At 54.1% G+C, this 22,608-nt stretch overlaps 1 protein-coding gene across 4 annotated transcripts; it reads left to right on the top strand.

The window, feature by feature from the left end:
- The first annotated feature begins 9,561 nt into the window (after positions 1 to 9,561).
- GPAT2 (glycerol-3-phosphate acyltransferase 2, mitochondrial) lies at positions 9,562 to 22,592 on the top strand. Of its 4 annotated transcripts, none has more exons than XM_020890411.2 (22): positions 9,562 to 9,633; positions 12,107 to 12,235; positions 12,364 to 12,477; positions 13,322 to 13,395; positions 13,799 to 13,903; positions 14,146 to 14,274; positions 16,583 to 16,682; positions 17,054 to 17,187; positions 17,496 to 17,595; positions 17,697 to 17,909; positions 18,251 to 18,370; positions 18,538 to 18,620; positions 18,959 to 19,077; positions 19,905 to 19,975; positions 20,048 to 20,306; positions 20,393 to 20,541; positions 20,702 to 20,779; positions 21,185 to 21,306; positions 21,397 to 21,517; positions 21,619 to 21,684; positions 21,911 to 21,966; positions 22,294 to 22,592. In XM_020890411.2, exons 2-22 carry the CDS (start codon positions 12,173 to 12,175, stop codon positions 22,511 to 22,513), a joined length of 2,496 nt encoding a protein of 831 aa, XP_020746070.2. In that variant the 5' UTR covers positions 9,562 to 9,633; positions 12,107 to 12,172; the 3' UTR covers positions 22,514 to 22,592. The 4 variants fall into 4 exon arrangements, with proteins under 4 accessions (XP_020746070.2, XP_020746073.1, XP_070330253.1 ...); XM_020890414.2 differs by having other exon boundaries at positions 21,185 to 21,316; XM_020890412.2 differs by lacking the exon at positions 9,562 to 9,633 and adding an exon at positions 9,671 to 9,824.
- The last annotated feature ends 16 nt before the right edge of the window (positions 22,593 to 22,608 follow it).

Below are 22,608 nucleotides of genomic sequence, written 5' to 3'. Positions count from 1 at the left end.
CTGGCAGTTTCCCTCTTGTCTCTCTCACAAATGATTCCCTGTGATATGAGAGAATAGCATTGAAACATGTATATTATCATATGTGAAACAGATCGCCAGTCCAGGTTCGATGCATGAGACAGGGTGCTCGGGGCTGGTGCACTGGGATGACCCTGAGGGATGGGATGGGGAGGGAGGTGGGGGGGGTGGTTCAGGACCCCCACACCTGGCGGCTCCCATGGCTAGCGGTCTGCCTACCAGCCACTCTCCCCTTCCTCTCCCTCAAAGCAGAGGACGGCTACACAACCCAGGAAGCCTGATGACAGGTGTCTCCTCTCAGTGGGGTTTCCAGGATGGCTACTGCTTTCCTGTCAGTCCCAGTGGCTTCAGCTTTGTTCTTCACCCACCACTTAACATTATATATATATACATATATATATGTGTGTGTGTATATATATATATTTGCTGTTTTTCAGTTGCTAAATTGTGTCCAACTCTTTGCAACCCCATGGACTGCACCACACCAGGCTTTGCTGTCCATCACCATCTCCTGGAGTTTGCTCAAATTCATGTCCATTGAGTCAGTGATGTCACTCAACCATCTCGTCCTCTGCCACCCCCTTTTCCTCTTGCTTTCAATTTATTTATTTGGTCTTAGTTGTGGCAGGCAGGATCATTCCTTGGGGAGTGGGGGCTTTTCTCTAGTTGAGGCAACCGAGCTCAATAGTTGGGACATCTGGGTTGAGTTGCCCTGAGGAACGTGGGATCTTTTAACCGGCATTCCCTGCATTGGAAAGCAGATTCTTAAAACACTGGACCACCAGGGAAGCCCCAACACTTATTCCTCTCTGGGGCATAAGCCATCTTGTGACCATGAGGACAAGGCCTGCTGCAAATGCAAAGCCGAAAGAGCCCTGCTAACTTACTTCACTTCAACCCTTGGAGTTGACCATCTGTGGCCTCCTGACCTCTGGCTTTCTTATTCCTTCAGCAGAAAACCCCCAAACCCTGTTTGCTTAAGACACTGCGGTCCGGCCTCTGTGTTTTTGCTATATGCAATAGGAACTGATCCTCCCCCTGTCCTCTGGGAATCTGGGGGATGGGTGGAGTTTCCTGGTAGGAAGGAGAGGGCTCAGGGACTCTCCAATCACATCGTTGTGTCCTCTCAAGTTCACAAGGACACACGGAAAGTTAAAAGGAACTTGGTTTTACTCAGTGCCCTGATGGGTGAGCTCTAGGATGATTCCCTCATCACAGAGTATGAGAGCCCAAAGGAGGATGGCCACCCTCAGAACCATCCTCTTCACTTTACTGATGAAGAAACTGGGCTCTGTGTCAGTTTGGATGAGCTCCATGTCAGGCTGGCTGCAAGTGAAGAAAGCTCAAGTAATGTGGGCTTAACTAAACAGGAGTCTATTTTACTCACATAACAAATTGATGTGGTTGCAGGACTGTCCCACAGCCCCCCAAAGCCAAAGCATGAGGATGGCAAGTCTGAGATTTTCTTAGTATTTCCCTCATGGCTGCAAGATGGCTGCCAAAGCTCCAGTCATCACATTCTCTTTTAATGGCAAACAAAACTGGAAAGAAGGGAGGATAGAGGAGAGAAAAAGGAAAGAGGCTTTTCTTATAAAAAAAAAATCTCCCAGAAAGACTCTAGCAGAGTCCTCCTTTCTCTTTGCCTGGGAGTTGGTCATGTGGTTACCCCTAGTTTCAGGGAGGCTGTCCAGGCAAGTAGTTAACAAAGTGCAGAAACTGTGAAAATGAGTGTTAGTTGCTCCAGTCATGTTTGACTCTTTGTGACCCCATGGACTGTAGCCTACCCAGGCTCCTCTGTTTACAGAATTCTCTAGGCAAGAATACTGGAGTGAGTTGCCATTTGCTTCTCCAGGGCATCTTCCTGACCCAGGGGTCACACCCAGGTCTCCTGCATTGCAGGCAGATTCTTTACCATCTGAGCCACCAGGGAAGCCCCACAAAAGGCAGAGGTGCTCCACAACTGTTTCCAGAGTCATGAGCCATCCCCTGGCTGGGCACTTTGCCACCAAGTCATGTCAGAGTAGTGTTGACAAGGTGTGAGGAGAGAATGCCTGTGGATGGAGGACCAGTGGGGGACCTAATGTATCCAGGGTCATAGTAACTGGTGCAGAAAACAAGACTGGAATTCCAATCTCCTTTCCACTGCTCTCTGAGTGGGAAGAACCTCTGTGTCCTGGTGCAGCAGGTGCTGCTGGGGCATTAAATTCTGTGCTGTTAGGGGGAGTCCATGTAAGCCAGTTGTGGTTTTCCTGTGCCCTCTGCTGGAGACCGACCAAGAATGGGTATGTAATGTAATTCTGGTCAGTTAAGCTATAACAGAAAAGCCGCTTAGCAGATTCTGGGGAAAGTTCCCTCACTCTTAAAAAGACATATCCATAAAGAGGTGATCTCTCCTGGATGCCATCCCCTGCTGGATGTGATGGCTGGAACTGTGGCAGCCCTCTTGGGATCATGAGGGAAGCTGGTTTGAGGACAGAGGCAGGCAGCACGAAAGGTGCGAGAGGCTTGGGTCTCTGTTGATGCCATGGCAGCACTGAGTTAAACAGCCCCAGGCTGTCCTACCCTGGGGCTCCTTTGCACAGAAGGCCCATCTCCCTTATTGTTTAAGCCTCTTTGAGGTGGGCCTTCTGTTCCTTGGAGGCGAAATCCTTCTAAATAACCCACAAGTTTCCTTCTGCTCTGTGTCCTGCTCTAGAGGAAGGTGCAGACTAGCACCAACCAGCCCCACTCTGGGAAAAAGCAGTGCTACCCATTCTTGGCCCACATGGCTGGAGCTCAGCCTCTTGCAGTTAGCTGCTCACCACAGCCAGAAAGAGGCTGACAACTGCATTCAAAACCCCAGGCAGTGGGGAGGAGTGGTTTTGAAAGGGACGTTGTGGGGGCTGCATAAAGTAGGCCGTTCCTGACTCTCAGAACCCCCATGCTGCCCCCCACCATGGCCCTGCCCAACCCAGTGTGGCCCCCAGTGACCCTGGAGACAATGCCATCACCCACCCTCCCAGCTGCTCGTAGGCTAGGTGGGGTAGAAGGGCTGGTGGTTAAGTGCTGGAGAATTCCCAGAGTTTGGGGCTGGCCCAGAATGGGTTTTTGTTGCTAGACTGTGACCATTCTGTCCTCAAAGCTTACCTGGTGAAGAATGAATACAGGCCAGTTAAGTATTTTTCAGGTGACTGATTATGAAGATTTGCTTCCATGTAGACTCTCTCTTGCAACAACCCAAGACCCCATGAGGGCCATTTGTGTTGAAGCATTGAGCAGGCTAGCCTCTTTGGTAGAAAGAAGGGCCTAGAGGAAGGTCTCTTTCCTTCTTTCTCTCACTGTGTTGTGTCATAACTGCACACGCAAGACCTTTATTGTGTCACACAGGACCTTTCACTGCAGGGTTCACAGACTCTCTAGCTGTGGCTCACCATCTTAGTTGCTCTGTAGCATATGGGATCTTATTTCCCCAGCCGAGGATTGAACCTGCATCCCCAGCACCGCAAGGCGAATTCTTTATTTTTGGCGGCCTGGGTCTTGCTGCACGGGCTTTTCTGCACTTTGGCGGGGGCGGCTGCTCTAGTTGTGGTGCCCTGGCTTCTCACTGCTGTGGCTTCTCTTGTCGCAGAGCACAGGCCGTACAGCACGTGGGCTTCAGTAGTTACGGGTCCTGAGCTCTAGAGCACAGGCCAGATAGTTGTGGTGAAAGAGCTTAGCTGTTCCTCAGCATGTGGGATCTTTTCAGATCAGCAATCGAACCCGTGTCTCCCGCATTGGCAGGCAGATTCTTTACCACCGACCCACCAGGGAAGCCTGCAAGGTGGATTCTTAACCACTAGACCACCATGGAAGTCCCTAGAGGAAGGTATTTCTTTATTTTTTGGGAAGGTATTTCTTGAGGCACTTTCTTTCTTGGGGGAAATGCTAGCGGGCCTGAATGTCTCTGCTCCTCTAGGCTACCCACCCCCAGCTGCCAAATGAAGCCTGCAAATTGCAGATATGATCAGACCTTCCCATGCCCAGAAACTCTGATGGTGCCCACTGCCCTGGAACTGCTGGGGAGTAGGGAACTTCATCGGACAAGTACCCACTCCAGTACTCTTGCCTGGAAAATCCCATGGATGTGGATGGAGGAGCCTGGTAGGCTACAGTCCATGGGGTCGCTAAGAGTCAGACACGATGAGCGACTTCACTTTCATGCATTGGAGAAGGAAATGGCAACCCACTCCAGTATTCTTGCCTGGAAAATCCCAGGGACAGAGCCTGGTGGGCTGTCGTCTATGGGGTCGCACAGAGTCGGACACGACTGACGTGACTTAGCAGCAGCAGCAGCAGGAACTTCATGTTCTGCTGGTCCAGCTTCATGATGCTGGGCTTTTTGCTTATGCCATTCCCCATGCCAGAATCCCCTTACTGATCCTAGACAGTGGTGCCTCTCCAGTGTGGCCATCAGAATCATATAAATTAGTTCAGGCTTGGGCATGTGATTCCTTCTGGACCCAAGAGCATCAGCCCTGGGGATTTGTGGGAACCTTTAGGAAAGGGACAGCCCAAGGGGCTGAGCCCAAGAATGAAACCAACCCAGAGGGAAGCAGATTGGAAAGGCATTAGGGGACATCCTGATACATGATTACGGCACCTGAATCCATCTATGCCTGAAAGTTACCTCTGAACTTCTCAGTCATTTGAGTTAAGAAATTCCCTTTGTTCAAAGAAAAAAAAACAAGCAAACCCTAAAAATAAAAGAACAACTTGAGCTGGGCTTTCAGGCGTTCACATTGAAAGTCATTCACTACAAATAGAAAGCCAGGACTCCCTATCAGGCAAGATTAACTTCTCCTTTATCACTCTCCATATGCGGCTTGCACAGCACTTACCCACTTGGGTAGCATTGGCTGTTTCTTTCTCTGCCTGCCCAACAGAACCATCCCCTTTGAAGGAGTGGACATTGCTGCTGCCTCAGCTGCCACTGGACCTCAGGGGCAGCTCATGCCCTCAAGTTGAGTTGAATTCCTTGGCACAACTTCATCTTTGGTCCCATAAAGCCCCTCTCTTGTTTTATTCATTCTCTTGTATCTATCGCTCTCTCATTCCCTTCCTCTGCACAGGGAGCATGCTAATGGACCTTTTCTCCCCCCACTGTATATATGTTCTTGCAAAATGGCTACTGTCTTTATGTATATTTAAATTTATGCCAATGGCAATGCTTTGGTTCTCATGTTGTTTCTTACTTTACAAACTCAGCATTGTTTTAAGGCCCATCCATATTGCTCTGTGTGCATTTACTCTCTTCTAGCTGCCGCATAGTTCTCCATGCTGTGAATCACTCTCAGTTTTCTTTCCATTCTCCCCGAGGTGGACACCTAGTTTGGCTCCAACAACCCTTGCCTGCCCGCTCCCAATCCCTGCCAAGTAACTCTGCAATGAACATCATGACATGCATGTCTTCTGGACCCGTGTCAATTTCTTTTGCATCTATACCTGGAAATGAAATTGCAGGTTGTAGGAGAGATGTACTGGGCTTCCCTGGTAGCTCAGCTTGTAAAGAATCCGCCTGCAATGCGGGAGACCCTGGTTTGATTCCTGGGTTGGAAAGATCCCCTGGAGAAGGGATAGGCTACTTACTCCAGTGTTCTTGGGCTTCCCTGGTGGCTCAGGTGGTGAATGATCTGCCTGCAATGCAGGTGACCTCGGTTTGATTCCTGGGTTGGGAAGATCCCCTGGAAGAGGGCATGACAACCCACTCCAGTACTCTTGCTGGAGAATCCCCGTGGACAGAGGAGCCAGGTGGGCTATAGTCCATGGGGCTGTAGAGTTGGACACGACAGAGCACCTAAGCACAGCAGAGGGGAGATGTGCTATTAACTAAAACACTTCCACAGTAGCTTCTTTCTTCTACCCTGATGAACATCCCCACATGCCCACCCAACACCACCAGTCAACTTTATCCAGCTGTGTTTGACCTGGTGTAATAGATTGCATCAGTTCTCTGCTACCATGTAACATGTTACCACAAACTTAGTGGCTTAAAATAACATACATTTTTAATCTTGCATTTTCTGTGGGCCAGAAGCCTGGGCATGACTTTTCTGGGTCTTCTGCTTGAGCTGCAATCAAGATAATAGCCAAGCTTCATTCTCCTCAGAGGCTTAACTAGAGAAAGACCTGCTTCCAGGCTGCCTCAGGTAGTGAGCAGAAATCATCAACTTGTGGTCACAGAAATCAAGGAAACTTGCTTCTTCAAGGTCAGCAGGAGAGAGAGTCTTTGACCTTTATTTCCCTCTTAAAAGAGCTCACCAGACTAGGTTCTATCCACCTAGGATAATCTCTCTGTTGATGAACTGAAAATCAACTGATTAGGGACTTTAATTAGATCAGCAAATTCCCTTCACCTTTTTCTTCCAGAGTAACCCAATCAGGGGTTGACAGTCCATCACTTTCTTTGTTATATTAGAAGCAAGTTAGAAGCAAGTTATGGGCCCTGACCATGCTCAAGGGAAGAGGCTCATAAAAGGGCTTGGGCACTGATGCTCATCTTAGAATTCTGCCTACCACATAGGTATGGTGCAAGATATGTATTTCTTAAAATACTTATTTATTTGGCTGTGTCAGCTCTTAGTTGAGGCCTGCAGGATCTTTTTTTATAGAGAGGTACTCTTTATTTTTTAAATTTAATTAATTAATTTATGGTTGCCCTGGGTCTTTGTTGCTGCGTGCAGGCTTTCTCAAGCTGTGGTGAGCGGGGGCTGCTCTTTGTTGCAGTGCACGGGCTTCTCATTGCGGTGGCTTCTCTTGGTGCGGAGCACAGGCTCTGGGGTGTGTGGGCTTCAGTAGTTGTGGTACTTGGGCTTGTGAGCTGTGGCGCATGGGCTTAGCTGCTCCTTGGCATATGGGATCTTAATTCCTGGATCAGGGATCAAACCCATGTCCCCTGCATTAGTAGGCAAATTCGTAACCACTGGGTCATCAAGGAAGAATCTTCTCTCATGGCTCAGATGATAAAGAATCTGCCTGCAATGCAGGAGGCCCAGGTTTGATCTGTAGGTCAGGAAGATCCCCTGGAGAAGGGTATGGCAACCCACTCTGGTATTCTTGCCTGGAAAATCCCATGGACAGAGGAGCCCCATGGGCTATACAGTCCAGGGGGTCAAAAAGAGTACAACTCCACTTAGAGACTAAAACAACAACAAATCCTTTGTCCATTTATTTTTCTTGTTAATTTGCAGGAGTTCCTTGAATATTTAGTCTCCTGCAAATTAACAGGAAAAATAAATGGGCAAAGGATTTGTTGTTGTTTTAGACTTTGCACGTATATTTTCTGATTTTGTAACATATCATTTGGAACAGATATTTTTAATTGTGACATAATAAATTCCTCCCTTTATTTTTCTTTATGGATTGTGCTTTGAAATTTTGTCTAAGAAATCCTTTCTTCCCTCTGGGTCTCAAAGATGTCTCCTTCATGTATTTTCTATCAATGCTATAATTTGTCTGTTCACACTGATTCTTTAATCCATCATCTTGTACGGGATAACATCATTTTTCTCTATAAAGTGAGTCAGAATTTTCCCAATAAGGACAACTCTTTCTCCACTGGCTTGTGGTGCAGCTCTTATCACATACAAAGCTCCCCTATAACCAGGGATCCAACTGAGTTCTCCATGGTGTTCCAGTGAGTTGTCCATTCTTTCACTGACACCATATTTGTTTTTCGTTTGTTTTTAAAATGATGTCACTGTCATATGTCTGAATATCTGTGTAAGGCAGTTTCCTGCCCACCCCTGTTTTACTTAGACATCTAGAGACCTTTAATCTCTCCTCATAGATTTCAAAGCAAGTTTACACAGCCGGAATTTTCATTGCGATTATAGTGGAGTTAGAAATTAACTTAGGGAGAACTGACACAGTCATATATTGAACCACCCCTCCCAAGAGCATGAGCTGACTACTTGAGGGGGTGTCTTCACCTTGACTTTGTTCTCACCTAGCAATGAGCAGGCACTCAGTACTTTCATAAACAAATGCTAGGGAGGAAATCTCCAAGGGGAGATGAAGAGTGGGCCTGGAATGTTTCTCAGCACCACTCCCTCCATTGCTAGCCAAGTCTGAGATGACACACCTGGTGATCCCTACAGAGAGGGGCGAGAGCCCTTCTGCCCAGACGAATGCCAGCCTAAGTCCTCTTTTTCGGATGGCATGCAACAGGAAAGCCCATCTAACTCAGGGTACACTGGCCCCCAATCACAGGGAGGGTCTTCATCCTTCTGGGTCCAGAGACTCAAGTTACATGCAACAGGATGTTCTGGGTGATGCTGTCTGGACTGAGCCTGGGGTGGGGCTCCCGAAGTCCAGTTCAGGTTGGGTGGGGCCAAGACCCAAGGAGCTTCTCTGTCTCTCCCAAGGTCCCAGTCAGCCAATCCGTCTGCACAGCAGCTGGCCCACAGGTCTCACGGCATGGGAGTTCCACGTTTTCTGTGCACTGCTTGATGAGGACACTGAATTCCCGGTATCCCAGCTAAAATCCAGGCCTGAGAAGTATGCTTCTTTTAAAATGTCCAAATTGCAGCAAACAACATGAACAAAAAACACTTCTTCGAAAGAATCAACTTGACTGAAGTGAGAAACTCTGCAAGAAGACAGACCTGGTCTCTACCATCATAATCCATGCAGCTTTTGGATGTGAAGTATCTGTTTTGGGCTACTTCTGAGCATTAAATATCCCTAAGAAGGAATGGTGGGGGCCTACTGACAGTTGCAAAACTCAACTGCATAGACAGATGGTGTTCCCAGAACAAAGGGATGTTAGAGTGGAGACAAGAGTCGGGTATTTACCAAACAACCACACCAATAAGCACACCAGTCACAGGGCTAGCTGAAACTCAGGCACCTGGTGACTGTGGTATATTCCTAATTGTGGTCTAGCATTCTAACCAACAAAGGAAAGGACACCGAGTAGGCCTGACTTGTTTTTCAGGATCCAAAACTGGCTTCTGGGGATTTCTTTTCTAAGTGCCTCTAATTTGGGATTTTTCTAGAGCCTTCACGTCAATCTGGCAGCATGTGTACCCTGGGAAGGGCTTCCCAAGCAGCTCAGTAATAACCTGCCTGTCAATGCTGGAGTGGCAGGAAACTCGGGTACGATCCGTGGGTTGGGAAGATCCCTTAGAGTAGGAAAAGACAATCCGCTCCAGTATTCTTGCTGGGATAATCCCACGGACAGAGGACCCTCAGTCCATGGGCTCTCAAAGAGTCGCACAGGACTCACCACGCACTCACGAACCCTGGGAACCTCTTTCATTAGAACCTGGCAGCCCACGCATCCCCATTCGTCAAGTACCCTGGGTCTCATGTACATCTCATGCACCTGCGGCTTCTGCCTGGGAAAGTGAGCAGCACATGACCAGACTAACACTCCACAGCCAGACGACCACACCCCCCGACCCACACAGGTAGCCCCGCCCACTCACACTCAGGGCCGCGAGGCCACGCAGCGTGCACTGCGGCAGGGCGCCAGGGGCGGGGCTTCGGGCCCTGCACGTTTTCCAATTGGCTCTCAGAGATGCCTTTCAGGTGGTGCACAGAGGCTGGCGTGCACTTCCGGCTGCTGCTTTGGCGGGAGTTGGCGCCGGGTGTGAGGTAGGATCCGAGGGAGTTGCTCCCAGGCTGGGCTGGGTCGGGCCAGGCTTAGGGCCGCTCAGGGGCCTTCCTGCTTTGGGCGCCAACCCAGAGGGCCTTTCTGGGGATTGGTGAGGGTTGGACGGAGGGCCGGCCCTGTTAGGCCCACTATGGGGTCCTTGGCCTGAAGGGCAGCCCCTCAGAGAGCCTAGGTAAGTGTGGTCTTCGGCTTCTCGTCACCCTGGACGCAGAGCCAGTGTTTCAGGAGGCCTTCTTTCCGTCTTAGGGCAGCTCGGGGACGCTCGCCGTGGGTCTGTGAGGGGCTGAGTTAAGTCCCCTGTCCCCCAACTCCAGGTGCGGGCTGCAGGGTGAAGAGGTCATGTTCAGCCCGTGGTTCTTTGTAGGGAACAGGCATATCAGACAGGGGAACGGGTTTGGATGCGATCTCTTGATCAGGAACGCGAACTCAGATCCGCACAGGGGCCGGGCATCAGGTGTGACTGAGGTGGCGGTCGACGGGAGGGCGTGTGCGGCCGGGCGAAGGGGCATGGGGACAGTGGCGCTGGGCTCTGGTCAGCCGAGGCCCTGTGGCGTGCGTACCAGAGACGCCAGGTCGCTAGTTTGTGTTTTTTTTAACAACAGCCGCTGGAGACATGTTTTTTTTTTTTTTTCTTCTTTCTTTCTTTGTTTTGTTGTTGTTTTAAAGTAACAAGCTCTTTAGCTTTTTGAAAATATTTATTTATTTTTAATTGATTTGTGATTGACAAGCTCTCTAGTTTTAGATGTTGAGGTTAATCCATCAAGTTGTAGAAGATTGCAGGGCCAAAGAAAGTACATCTGTGAACTGCATTTGGCCCTCTGGTGGCCAGTTTGCCACCTCTGCGGCCGGTGTCCTGTGGGGAGGGGCGTCCAGGCAGGAGCTGCAGACTGACAGAGAAGTCCCCCATTTGGGGGGCTGGGGTGCTAGAAAGATCTATCCCGGAACTGAGCCCTGGATTGTGTGAGCTGAGTAGCTGACTTGGTTGGTGACTGGGAGTTACCCCTTGCCTTGTCTTATCATATCTTTCCCTTCCTCTCACCCTACTCTGTCCCTGTAGCATTAGCCCAGATCTGGTGGGGTTAGGTTGGAGAGTGGGGGTGTTCTGAATCTGGGGAGCGGACACCCTCCTTCCAAGCAGGCAGGACTCCAGACTGGAGCCTGGTCTTGGGGACTTCCTGTGCCAAGTGTCAGTGAATTGGGCTGGAGAACATTTTCAAAGGAGGAGGTATGTTTCGGATGAGTCTACCAGAGCTGTTCACTGGGGAATTGTGATCCTGGTACCGCTTGGTCTCAGGTTCTAAACTGCTAACTGAGAAGAAGAGGAGAGGTGCAGAGGATTTCTGGGAGAGGAAGTTACAGTCAGTTAACTAGCATCTCTTGGGTCCCTCCTCTGGGCAGAGTAGAAGGCTGGGCATACAAGGTTGAGTGCTTTGTAGCTCTTGTCCTCAGGATACTTTCAGATGATGTGGGCCAGCTCTGGAGAAGGCTTCTTGCCTGGCAGGCTTGGGCTGGGGGAACCAAGGAAAGGGAGGAAAAACCTAGAAGGTGATGCAGAAGCATCACAGACTTAGAGCCATGGACTTAGAATTTGGGGAGGTGATAGGAAGGAAGAAGGCATTCCCAGGTAGGAGTAGGAACTGTGTAGTGAGGGTAGAGATGATAGCAATAATTGGATCAGCCTATCCATCAGGGACATGGAGAGAGATCAGGGGAGAAGGGTTTTTAGGGCCCAGTTTCTGGACTAGGAGGGGTTCGGTGCTGTCTTATGGAAGATAGATGTTATATTGCGGTAGAATATTGCGGAGGAGGCTGAGGCGATACCAAGTGGGGTCTTCTGTAGAGAGTGCTATGTAAGAGGACACCAGTTGTGGAAAAGTGTCATATCCCCAACCAGAGGACCATTCCTTGGTGACAGGTCTGTGTGGCATTTCTTTTGAGTTTTGACCCAGAGAACGGTCACCCATCCAGTACCCTCGGCCCTCATTCTTGTAATGATTGAAAGGAAAGGGGCTGTCTTCTGGTGCTGAGGGGAAGAGCAGCTGAACGGGCCCTGGTGGCCTTGGGACAGTGGTTCTGTTCCTATCTGGCAGTCTCATGCCTCCTTCCTGGTGCACAGAAAGTGTCAGAGTCTCTAGTACAGCCCCATCTGTGCTGTGAGATGGCAGAGGGGATATCGATGATGAGACAACCCATCTTCTTAGTGCTAGCCTGAGGGAGCCCTGATCTGGACACTGTGAGATCTTTTGAGGGTAGCTGGCTGCTTGGTGGGATCGGTTGGGTATTGAGGGGGAAGGCTTTGATCTGAGCTAGCCCCCAGATTCCAGCCCTGGATCAGATGACTGTTGGCTTGCATGTTGTTTGTCTGTTTTGGGGTGGGGGCGTGGGGGTCACTCCAATAACCTCTGGTTATGGCCCAGATTCCAGTACCTCCTCCATCCTGTTTCCTCTTCCCAGGTCAGGTTCTTCTGGAGAGAGAGGAGGGGCGCAGAGGTGGCTGGTTCCCAGATGCTGTAGACCCCCATGAACACCATGGCAGAAGCTGGACTCCAAACTCAGCAGAGAAGCAGCCAGGATGGTCGGGAGGTAGCACTCCCATTCCCAGAACACTCTCTACCCTCCTGCCTCCCGTCCTGTGCCCCTCACTCCTGGAGCCCACCTCCCTCTGTCAAGGACTTTGAGTCCTCTCATCTCTCCCTGTGACCCTTTTCCAGACCAGCCTGTGGTCCTCAGGCTTTGGGATGAAGCTGGAGGCTGTCACCCCATTCTTGGGGAAATACCGCCCCTTTGTGGGTCGCTGCTGCCAGACCTGTACCCCTAAGAGCTGGGTAAGTGACGGTCAAGCCAGGCCCTATCTTGGGAAGCTTGGTTCTGGGAGCCACAGCTGCCTCAGCCCTGGGAAGCAGCTTCCTTTATTCTTCCAAGCCCAGCCCTTCCCCGCGCCCGTTGTCTTTCAGGGGAATGGGTGCACTAGTGTTTGTTGGTTGTTGGTTTGGGCCTGGCTCCTGGCTTCTGGCTCCCAGGCCTGGGAGAGTTGGGTGGGGAGGTACAGAGGGGTCTGAGATGCCAGACGGCTGGGGTCTGAGCATGCCTGCACTCAGAGCGGAGGGCCTAGAGACACTGTCCACTCAGAGTCAGCGAGTACTTTGCACATGCTTGGGGGGTCTCTGTACGTCCATGCTGTGTGCTGGTGCTGATGGGACTCAATGTTCATGTGGAGATCCAGGCTACATGTTCCCTGCTGTTGGTGAGAGAACTTCTCAGAAATTATATGCTACTCTCCAGGAGGGTGATTCTATAGAGGATGCAGCCCTTTCCTTTTGACCATGGAGCCCTGTCTCCTAACTGAACTTCAGGATCTGAGGTCAGACATCTTTTGGGAACTGCAGTGCTATAATCCATCTCTCAGTAGATGGATTATAGTCCATCAGTAGACTGTACAGTCCATCGGGGAAAGGCTGCAGAAGACAGAGCAGGAGCTTTCCTTTACTGGTTTGCAAAGGCCCCCCAAAGAAAGAAATGGCAACCCACTCCGGTATTCTTGCCTGGAGAATCCCATGGACGGAGGAGCCTGGTGGGCTACAGTCCACGGGGTCGCAAAGAGTTGGACACAACTGAGCGACTTCACTTTAAAGGCCCCCCAAGGACTTGCTCTCTGCCCCTTTCCGGCAGGAGTCCCTCTTCCACAGAAGCATAATGGACCTCGGCTTCTGCAATGTGATCCTAGTGAAGGAGGACAACACCAGGTAGTCAGAGCTGGGGGTGGGGTGGGGTGGTGGGCAGGGCCCTTGGGTACAGGGCTGCTGGGGCCCTGCTTTGTGGTATCATTTTCTTCTTTCGATGGGACAAGAATGGACCGTACCCTCTGCTCCAAACCCACGGGTGGGGACAGGCAGGCTTGGAGTTTTCCTGCAGCTCCTTTCGGGAGCTTTCAAGTCCTGAACCTGTACCCTGTTTCCTGGGGAGAGGGTATAGGAATGGGCCACAGGTGGGCAGGTGCTTCCTATTCCTGCTCCATGATAAGCCAAGCTCAGGTGTTTCCAGTCCACGGGACTAGGATGTGATCCCTTCCTGATGGAATACCCTCAGTGGGCCCTAGTTTGGGGGCTCTCTGAGACATCTACCCCGTGCTCTGGGGTTTGTGCCCAGGTTTCGGGGCTGGCTGGTTCGGAGGCTCTGCTATTTCTTGTGGTCACTGGAGCAGCACATACCACCCTGCCAGGATGCCTCACAGAAGATCATGGAAAGCACTGGGTGAGGAGGCAGGGACTGGGATCTGGTTGGTACTTCTGGGATCCTTAAAGGGATGACAAAGGCTCTAGGCGGGGCTGGTTGAAAGGACTGGGTTTCTAGAGTGTAAGTGTGGTCAGGGACCCTTTTTAAAGATGGAGGCTGAAGACTGGAGGCTGTGCCCTGGGGACCATGGGGCTGAGGGGAGTGACCTTAGGCCTGCTTCAGCCTCACACTGCAACCACCACCCCTGCCCCCCACCACAGGGTGCGGAACGTCATCTCAGGGAGGGCTCCAGGAGGGGCTGGGGAAGGCCCGGTGCCCAGCCACGTGAAGAAAGAGGTACAGCGCATCTTGGGCCACATCCAGGCCCCACCCCGCCCCTTCCTGCTCAGGTAACTCTGCCGAAGGGCGCCCTGGGCTGGGGCCTCTGCCCTTGGGGAGAGAGCATTGACTGGACTTGGGGAAAGACTGGACTCCCCTCCTGGGGGAGCTGGGTGGTATATTTACCAGACAGCCTGAGGGAGCCCTGATCTGGACACTAAGACTTTTGAAAACAGCTGGCTCCTTCAGGGGACCAGTTGGGTAAGGGGGAGGGGCTTTGATCTGAACCAGCTCCCAGATTCCAATCCAGGTTCTCACCACTGCTGGCCTGCTGTTGTATCTGTCCTGAGAGGGTGGGGGCTTAGGGGGATCATCTCAGGAACCCCTGGTTGTGACCTGGACTTCAGTGCCTCCTCTATCCTTCCACTTTTCCCCAAGTCAGGCTCCTGTGGAGAGAGGAGATGGGTAGTCTCCCATCTTGTAGGCCTGCCCACTCACTCACACGTACCTGCCACTGTCACCACCTGCTTCCTCCCACATGTGTCCTGCACAGGTTGGAGCTCCTCTTAGATGCAGAGCAAGCTTCTGGGGAAGTGGAGATGTGCACATGCTTGCAAGAAGGACAGAACAAGGGCTAGGATTGAGAATACCTGAAGGCAGGGAAGAGACATATAAGCCGGGACAGAAGGGGGAATTGAGCCAGCCTTGGGGAAGTGAGGATGTCAGGGAACAGTTCTACCAGAGGGAACAGCATGAACTGCGGCTACGGGAAAGGCCAGGTTTGCTCAAGAAGCTGATGTGGTTGGAAGCTGGCAAGTGAGGGAGTGAGTTGCTGGAAACAAAATCGAGAAGTAGAAGGGGGCAGATATGCAGAGCGGTATACAAGAAGTTTGGATTTGATTTCTAAGTGCAATGAAAACCAATGGAAAGGTTTTAGACAGAGAATGACAACAAGATTGAGGTCAAGAATAGAGAACAGGTCCTCTGGAGAGGCTGGTTGGTTAGTCCAGGTGAGATGATGGGGGATGGGGATGGCAGTAGAACTTGGGAAAATGGATTGAGAAGCCAAAGTGAAATTAACAGGACTCACTGATGTATAGGAGGGTAGGAATGGGACCAATGGAGGGGGAGGGGGCAGTTGCAGGTAAGCTGGGTGTCTGGCTGAGCACCTGGTATTGTGGTTGGAGGGGAGGAGACAGGCCTGGGGAGGAGTGAGTTTGGCCCACAAAAGGTGTTTTGGACATAAAAGTTTTCTGATACCTGACATACTGTGGAGACACTGAGGCAGCTGCTTATATATTAATATATGAGTCTGGAGCTCAAAAAACAGGTTGAGACCAGGAATGTGTATTTGCAGATCTTTAGCACATAGATGATACTCCTCCAGGGAGGAGTGAGTCACTGAGGGAAGGACTACAGCACATGTGAGGCTCAGCTGTCTTGAAAGTGCTGAAAGGTCAAGTGAACAGGAACAGGAAGTAGAGGTTGTTGGTGACCTATGACCAGCCTTCCATGTGACCATTCTTTGGCTTTGTCAAGACTTCCAGTCCCTTGACCTGAGCACCTTAAACCAGCCACCAGCCCACCTTTCCTGCCCTCCAGGCCTAGCTTAGATTCCAGGGCTCCTGGTGACAAAAGTGTCCTTGGGAGGGAGTCACTGGGCACAACCCAGTTGTGTTTGAGCCCAGCTACCTGCCTTCTCTGCATCTAAGTGGCCGAATGTTGCTGGAGAGACACACAGTGGGTAGACCTATTTCCTTTGTAAGTGTGATTCTCAGAGGCGCACACAGCACTCTCCAAGGCTCTGCTCTAGACTGCTGCTGCTTTGACTCACTATGTGCTGCTCACGCTTCATGGAGAAACAGAAGCCGTCTGATGAGGACATGCCACGTGTCCTCCATATCTCCATGCTGCCTGCATCTATGCTTCTGTCTGTATCTAAAGCCAGTCCTCTTATCAGGCTTCTGGACGTCCCCTCCCCAGAGATTTTGCCCCTTCATTGTCCCCTTTCCTTCTTATATCACTAACCCCTCCCTTTGAGTTCACTTTCCCCAGCAGTTTGCAAAGACAGGGCTGGTTATGCCTAGAGAGAGTCTTGGTTCTCCGGTCTCTTTTGGGATGCGTGGGGGCGCGGGCGTGCTCTGAGGCAGCTGGCCCATGGCGTCTTCCTGGGCAAGTGTCAGCACCTCGCAGGTGTGGGCTCTGCTGTCAGGCCCGCCTTCCCGTCCCAGCAGCCCCACTTCTTAGCCTTGTCTCCTACCCAGCAGCTTCTGCAACCCTCTGATCTCACCTTCCTCTTCTGTAAACTGAGGACAGTAGTAGTGCCTGCTTTAGAGGCCCTCTGGGGGCCCATGCCTCAGACTGGGCCCTGCTCTCCAGGCTGTCCAGCTGGGCACTGCTGCGGTTCCTGAACCGCCTCTTCCTGAACGTGCAGCTCTACAGGGGCCAGGTGAAGATGGTCCACAAGGCCGCCCAGGCGGTAAGGCCCGCCCTCACGGGGACAGGGGCAGAGGCTAGGCCGAGCCCTGAGCCGGGGCCAGCCCCCTCTGCTGGGTGGGGAAAATGCACTGCTCTTTGATGACCTTGTCCTCGTGTCTCACGGTCCTGCTCCCTAGAGGCTTCCTCTAACGGCTTTTCATCATGTCTTAACAACCATTACGTCAGTGGATTACCTTAAAAGTTGTTGACAGAGCTCCTCCGCTTTTGGGAAATGTGCTCAGAGAAAGCCTGCTCAGCTGAACCCTCCCTCCCTCTGGGACTGCCCTGGGTCTGGAGGCACTGGGTTTCAGCTGCCTGCATCTTCAGGGCGAGGGTATGGCTTGGCACTTCCATCTGGCTCTCCTGGAGCAGGGCTCGCCGCTCGTCTTCCTCTCTACCCACAAGTCAGTCCTGGATGGCATCCTGCTGCCCTTTGTGCTGCTCTCCCAGGGCGTGGGCGTGCTCCGTGTGGCTTGGGACCCCCGCACCTGTTCCCCCATCCTCAGGTAAAAGGCTTATGCCCTTAGATGTACAGCTGCGAGGTCCCCAGACTGGGATAGAGGTGTGGGGGGAGGGAAGGTGGTGTTGCTAACAGCTCCCCAGAGGGTCTCTTCTTGGCTCCTCTGTTCTCAGCATTGTGCAGCCCAGCCTGTGGGGCTCAGAGGGTGGGTCAGCTGTGGGCTCTAGGGCCATGCCTGGCCTCAGGGTGTTGAGGCAGGACCCAGGCTGGCCCTGAGTCGGCCACGGCTCTCACTTGCCTCCTGCTTGGTCCCATCTCCTGAGCACCTTCCCTCCTCTGCCCTGTGCCCCACAGAGCTCTGCTGAAGAAACTTGGTGGGCTTTTTCTGCCCCCAGAGGCCAACCTCTCCCTGGACAGCCCTGAGGGGGTTCTTGCAAGGGCTGTGGTCCACGCGGTGAGTGCTGCGCCCCCAGTGGTGGTTTATGGGGCCAGGCCAGGGAACAGGGGCCTTGGCTGTTCTGGTTTTGACACCTGACTCCCTCCACCCACTTCCAGACTGTGGAGCAGCTGCTAGCCAGCAGGCAGCCCCTGCTCATCTTCCTGGAGGAGCCCCCTGGGGTTCGGGGGCCTCGGCTATCAACCCTGGGCCTGTCCTGGCTGGGCCTGGTGGTGCAGGCGGTCCAGGCAGGCATCGTCCCAGACGCTCTGCTTGTGCCAGTGGCTGTCACCTACGACTTGGTTCCAGAGGCACCCCATGATGCATGCCACGTAAGACCTTCCTGCCCTGGGTCCCCAAGTGGATACCATCTCCAGAGAGGAGGCACAGTGTTGTGTCCTGTGACTGAGGCCCCTCAGGGCTGGGCTTAATGGGGGAGTGCAAAGGAACCTCACCCCTGTGGTTATCCTGTGGCACCCGCCGAGGCTGTAACAGTCATCCTCTCATTTCATTCTCAAAAGACCATGCTGGGGAAGGATTTTTCCTGTTTCATAGACAAGAAAATGAGCCTGGAGAGGTCACAGTCATGCACCAGTTGGAACCTGAGATGAAGTGGAACGGAAGGCCTGCACCAGGCCCGCCGGCTCCCTCAGTGCCCCCCTCCTTCCTGCAGGCCTTGGCCCCCCTGGGGCTGTGGACAGGCCTTCTGGCTGTTCTACGGAGCCTGCGACGCTGGGGCTGCAGCCGCCGAGTCTGTGTCCGTGTGCATCTGGCCCAACCCTTCTCCCTGCAGGTGTGGGCCCTGTTGGGCAAGGCTGGGAGTACCTGTGGTCTGTCCTAGGGCTTCTGGCAGCCTGGCCTTCAGGCCACTGCAAGGACAGCCTGGCTCACTTCAGATGGGCTGTATATAGGCTTCCAGGTTGGCCAGGGCAGACCACCTAAGAGCCTTGTCCTGGGCAGGAATACACCATCAACGCCAGGAGCTGCTGGGGCAGCAGGCAGACCCTGGAGCAGCTGCTGCAGCCCATCGTGCTGGGCCAGTGGTAAGGGCAGAGGAATATGAGGGTCTTGGGCAAGAGAGGCAGCTCTAAGACCCCGGCTCGTGAGCTGGCACCCCCTCCTGTCCTGACCACAGACACGTCACCAGCCCCAGCCTTCCCTCACCAGCTAATCTTTGTCCTGTCAGATCATCCAGGTGCCCCTGCCCCGCCTGTAAGCTGGGTGTGAGTTATGGCACACGGGCCTGGAAAGGACTCAGGGTACATGAGCTCCCCTTGCAGGGATGGAAACGCCCTCACCTTTATATTCAGGAGGCTCTGGGCGCCCCCGCGGTTGTCTTGACACTTGGTCCCCTCACCTGTGATCTGTGTCTCTCTCCTAGCACCGTTGTCCCCGACACTGAGAAGGAGCAGGAGTGGACGCCTGTGACTGGGCCCCTTCTGGCCCTCAGGCAGGAGGACCAGCTGCTGGTCAGGAGGCTGAGCTGGCACGTCCTGAATGGTGAGGGGCCTCAGTCTGGCCTCTGGGGAGGCTCCTGAGCACCGTGTCCTCCCAGCTGGCCAGTGGGTCAGGGCCCTCTGTTGCGGGTGGGTTTCTGCACCTGCCCCCTCCCGCGGGCCTGTTGGGGCACATGAAGACTGGCGCCTGACCCTGCCCTTGCCCCCGAGGAGGGGGCAGCCAGGGGGACGTGGTGGAGCCACTGAGTGAGGGCACACTTTGAGGCGACACTGGCTGAACCGAATGACGTATGTCAGGGACTTAACAGGTACCCGGAACAGAGGGGGCCCTTAATAGCATTGTCACCATCTTCTCAAGTGTCTATGCTGTGGCAGAGACTGTGGGCTGGTGGGTAGTAAGGGCTTTCCTGGTGGCTTAGATGGTAAAGAATCTTCCTGCAATACAGGAGACCTGGGTTAGATCCCTGGGTTGAGAAGATACCCTGGAAAAGGAAACGGCAACCCACTCCAGTATTCTTGCCTGGAGAATCCCCATGGGCAGAGGAGCCTGGCGGGTTACTGTCCGTGGGGCCGCAAACAGTCAGACTTGACTGAGCGACTAAGCACAGCACAGGCCTACAGGAGGCAGGGAGGGTCTCTGAGCCTCCAGCTTGGGTTGCGGCATATGTTTGATAATTGTCAATTCTCTACCAGGGAGGGTGGCACGCGAGGACCAGGCCTGCCGTGCCCTTCCCAGGGTGGAGTGGTGTGGGAGTGTGTGTGTGGCTGCTGGCAGGGAGGTGTTCTTGGCTGGGAAGACTTGCCCAGTGATGGGGGGACGGAGCTGCTGGGCCTCGGCCCCTGACCAGCATCCCTGACCCCTGGCTCCAGCCAGCGTGGCAAGCTCCGCGGTGATGAGCACGGCCATCATGGCGACGCTGCTGCTGTTCAAGCACCAGAAGGTAGGGCCCGCGGTGCTAAGGGCTGGGAGGAGGAGCCACGGCCCTTGGCTAAGCCCCCCTCTGCCCACCCAGGGCGTGTTCCTGTCGCAGCTCCTGGGGGAGTTTTCCTGGCTGACAGAGGAGACGCTGCTGCGTGGCTTTGACGTGGGCTTCTCAGGGCAGCTGCGGTGCCTACTGCAGCACACGCTGAGCCTGCTGCGGCCACACGTGGCCCTGCTGCGCATCCAGCAGGGGGACTTGCTGGTGGTTCCGCGCCCTGGCCCAGGCCTCACGTCCCTGGCACGCCTGAGCGCCGAGCTGCTGCCTACCTTCCTGAGCGAGGCTGTGGGTGGTGAGTCCCCAGGGCTTGCGGTGGCTGGAGCGTGCAGGGGTGAGGGGCGTGGCGCACCTCCTCATGTCTGCCGCTTCCTCCCCCAGCCTGTGCTGTGCGAGGGCTGCTGGCAGGCAGGGTGCCGCCCGAGGGCCCCTGGGAGCTGCAGGGCATCGAGCTGCTGAGCCAGAAGGAGCTGCACTGCCAGATCCTGCTGCTGCTTCACTTGCTGCCACAGGACCTGCTGCTGCTGCAGGTGAGAGCTCCCCCGCAGCCCCCTCAGTCCTGCGCCTCCCCTCCTGGACGGAGGGCCCTGCCTGCCCGAGCCCTGTGGCGGCAGGTCTGGTTGGGCTGCGTCTCTGGGCCGCCCTGCCCGGCTGGCCTGAGGTCACATGGGTGCCTCTCTCGCCCCTCAGCCCTGCCAGTCTTCCTACTGCTACTGTCAGGAGGTGCTGGACCGTCTCATCCAGTGTGGGCTCCTCGTGGCTGAGGAGGTAGGAAGGGGGCTGTGGACAGAAGCCCCTGCCTGGGCCCGGCTCCTCCCCCCGCCTCCATGGGGTCAGGGAGGGCAGCTCCGGCCCCAGCTGAATAGATGCCTGGGTCCTGCCGCCACCACACTCCACCTTGGGGTCTGTCACCACACCTGCACTGGACCCGTGCGTACCTGTACTGACGGGCTTCTGCATACCCCCTGCCCCCCACACCTCTTGTCCACAGGGGCTGTGGCCCTTGAGGGTAGGTGCTCAGGTCCTCTCAGCAGCTGTCACTGTCTCTCGTGGCCTGGGGCATCCTCCTAGGCCTCCCAGGTCTGCGTCTGGATGGCCATGTACCCTGTTGGGGGGGGCCAGGACTGGACCTTGGCCAGCCTGACAGGGTCCCGTGGCTCTCCCGGCCCTCAGACCCCTGGCTCCCAGCCAGCCTGTGACACAGGGAGGCAGCGTCTGAGTGCAAAACTACTGTGGAAGCTGACTGGGGACTCCACCGACAGTGACAGTGACGACTTCGAGCAGACTGAGGGCCGGTACTTCAGGGTGTGTTGGGAGAAGCCACTGGGGAGGGGGCCGTGGGGAGGCGGTGGGAACTTCCCTCAGCCTGACCTATCCCCTTCCAGCTCAGCCAGCAGTCGCGCTGCCCCGACTTCTTTCTCTTCCTCTGCCGCCTACTCAGCCCAGTGCTCAAGGCTTTTGCGCAGGCTGCCACCTTCCTCCACCGGGGACATCTCCCAGATACTGGTGAGCCCTGCACAGCGTGGCCATCCCAAGGAGAGGCCGAACACGGTGCGGGGTGAGCTCTGCCTGCGTGGGGCCCAGGTCTCAGACTCTCTCCCTCACAGAGTCCGGCTACGCGGAGCAGCTGTTCCAGTTCTTACAGGCCACAGCCCAGGAGGAAGGGCTCTTCGGTGAGTCCCAGCAGCCAGCCCAGGCTCTGGGCGGCAGGGGGAGGGTGGCTGGTGGCTGCTGCCCCCTAGTGGGCAGTGAGAGCCCAAGTTCGGGAGTGCCGGCTGCAGGGTGGAGGCCTTTGGGTCCAGCTTGAGTCCTCTCCTTGGGGTGTTCCTTCTTTAAAGAGAGGAGAAGCTGTGCCGGGGGACTGTCCCCACCTACAGCCTCCACTTCTCTTTCATCCAGAGTGTGCGGACCCAAATCTTGCCATCAGCGCCATCTGGACCTTCAGAGACTTGGGGGTGAGAGGCCAGTCTCCTCATCCGCCTATCCCCCTGCCTCCCACCCCCATACTCTGATAGAGCTGCTGAGGGGAGCTGGCTGTACCCACTCGGGGATTTACCCAGGGTTTCCCAAGAATAGGCATGCGGACAGTAGTTGGGGAAGGTAGGATAGTTTTCCTGCCCCTCTCTGTCTCCCTGACCATTGGCTCATCCTGCTCCCAGGTGGGGCATCAGGATGTTTGAGAGGCAGCATTTGACCTCAAGCACTAAGGCTCAAGGGGTCAGTTTTCCAGGGGAGGGGCCCAGCACCCATGTGAGCACTCAGCGCCCTTCTCTGTGGCCCAGGTGCTGCAGCAGATGCCTGGCCCCACAGGCCCCATGCTCCACCTGTCCCAGGCCTTTGCCAGCCGGGAGAGCCAGGAAAAGCTGGGACAGTTCATCCGGCAGTTCATCTGTAGCTAGAACTGGGGAGGAGCCCTTGCCGAGACTCTTCAGCCCTGGAACACAGCCCTGCCCTGGAGCAGAAGACTTAATCAGTCTGGACTGTCAGATCTTTGCGGTTTGACTGTGCCTTGCTTTCTGCATCCTTTGCTGCAATAAACTAGAGACTGGATGAGTCCTTGTTGCCCAGCCTCAGCACTGTATGTTTGGTGTGATCAT

The sequence above is a fragment of the Odocoileus virginianus genome, chromosome 2, assembly GCF_023699985.2.
Source record: "Odocoileus virginianus isolate 20LAN1187 ecotype Illinois chromosome 2, Ovbor_1.2, whole genome shotgun sequence".
Classification (NCBI taxonomy): Eukaryota; Metazoa; Chordata; class Mammalia; order Artiodactyla; family Cervidae; genus Odocoileus; species Odocoileus virginianus.
This window is presented reverse-complemented; position numbering and strand designations above follow the sequence as displayed.

Bases quoted from the DNA above. Each gene is read 5' to 3' on its own strand.
- GPAT2 (XM_020890411.2), top strand. From the start codon at position 12,173: ATGAACACCATGGCAGAAGCTGGACTCCAAACTCAGCAGAGAAGCAGC. The intron at 18,621-18,958 runs GTAAGGGCAGAG...TCTCTCTCCTAG, and splicing joins CCCATCGTGCTGGGCCAGTG to CACCGTTGTCCCCGACACTG. The intron at 21,518-21,618 runs GTGAGCCCTGCA...TCTCCCTCACAG, and splicing joins GGGACATCTCCCAGATACTG to AGTCCGGCTACGCGGAGCAG.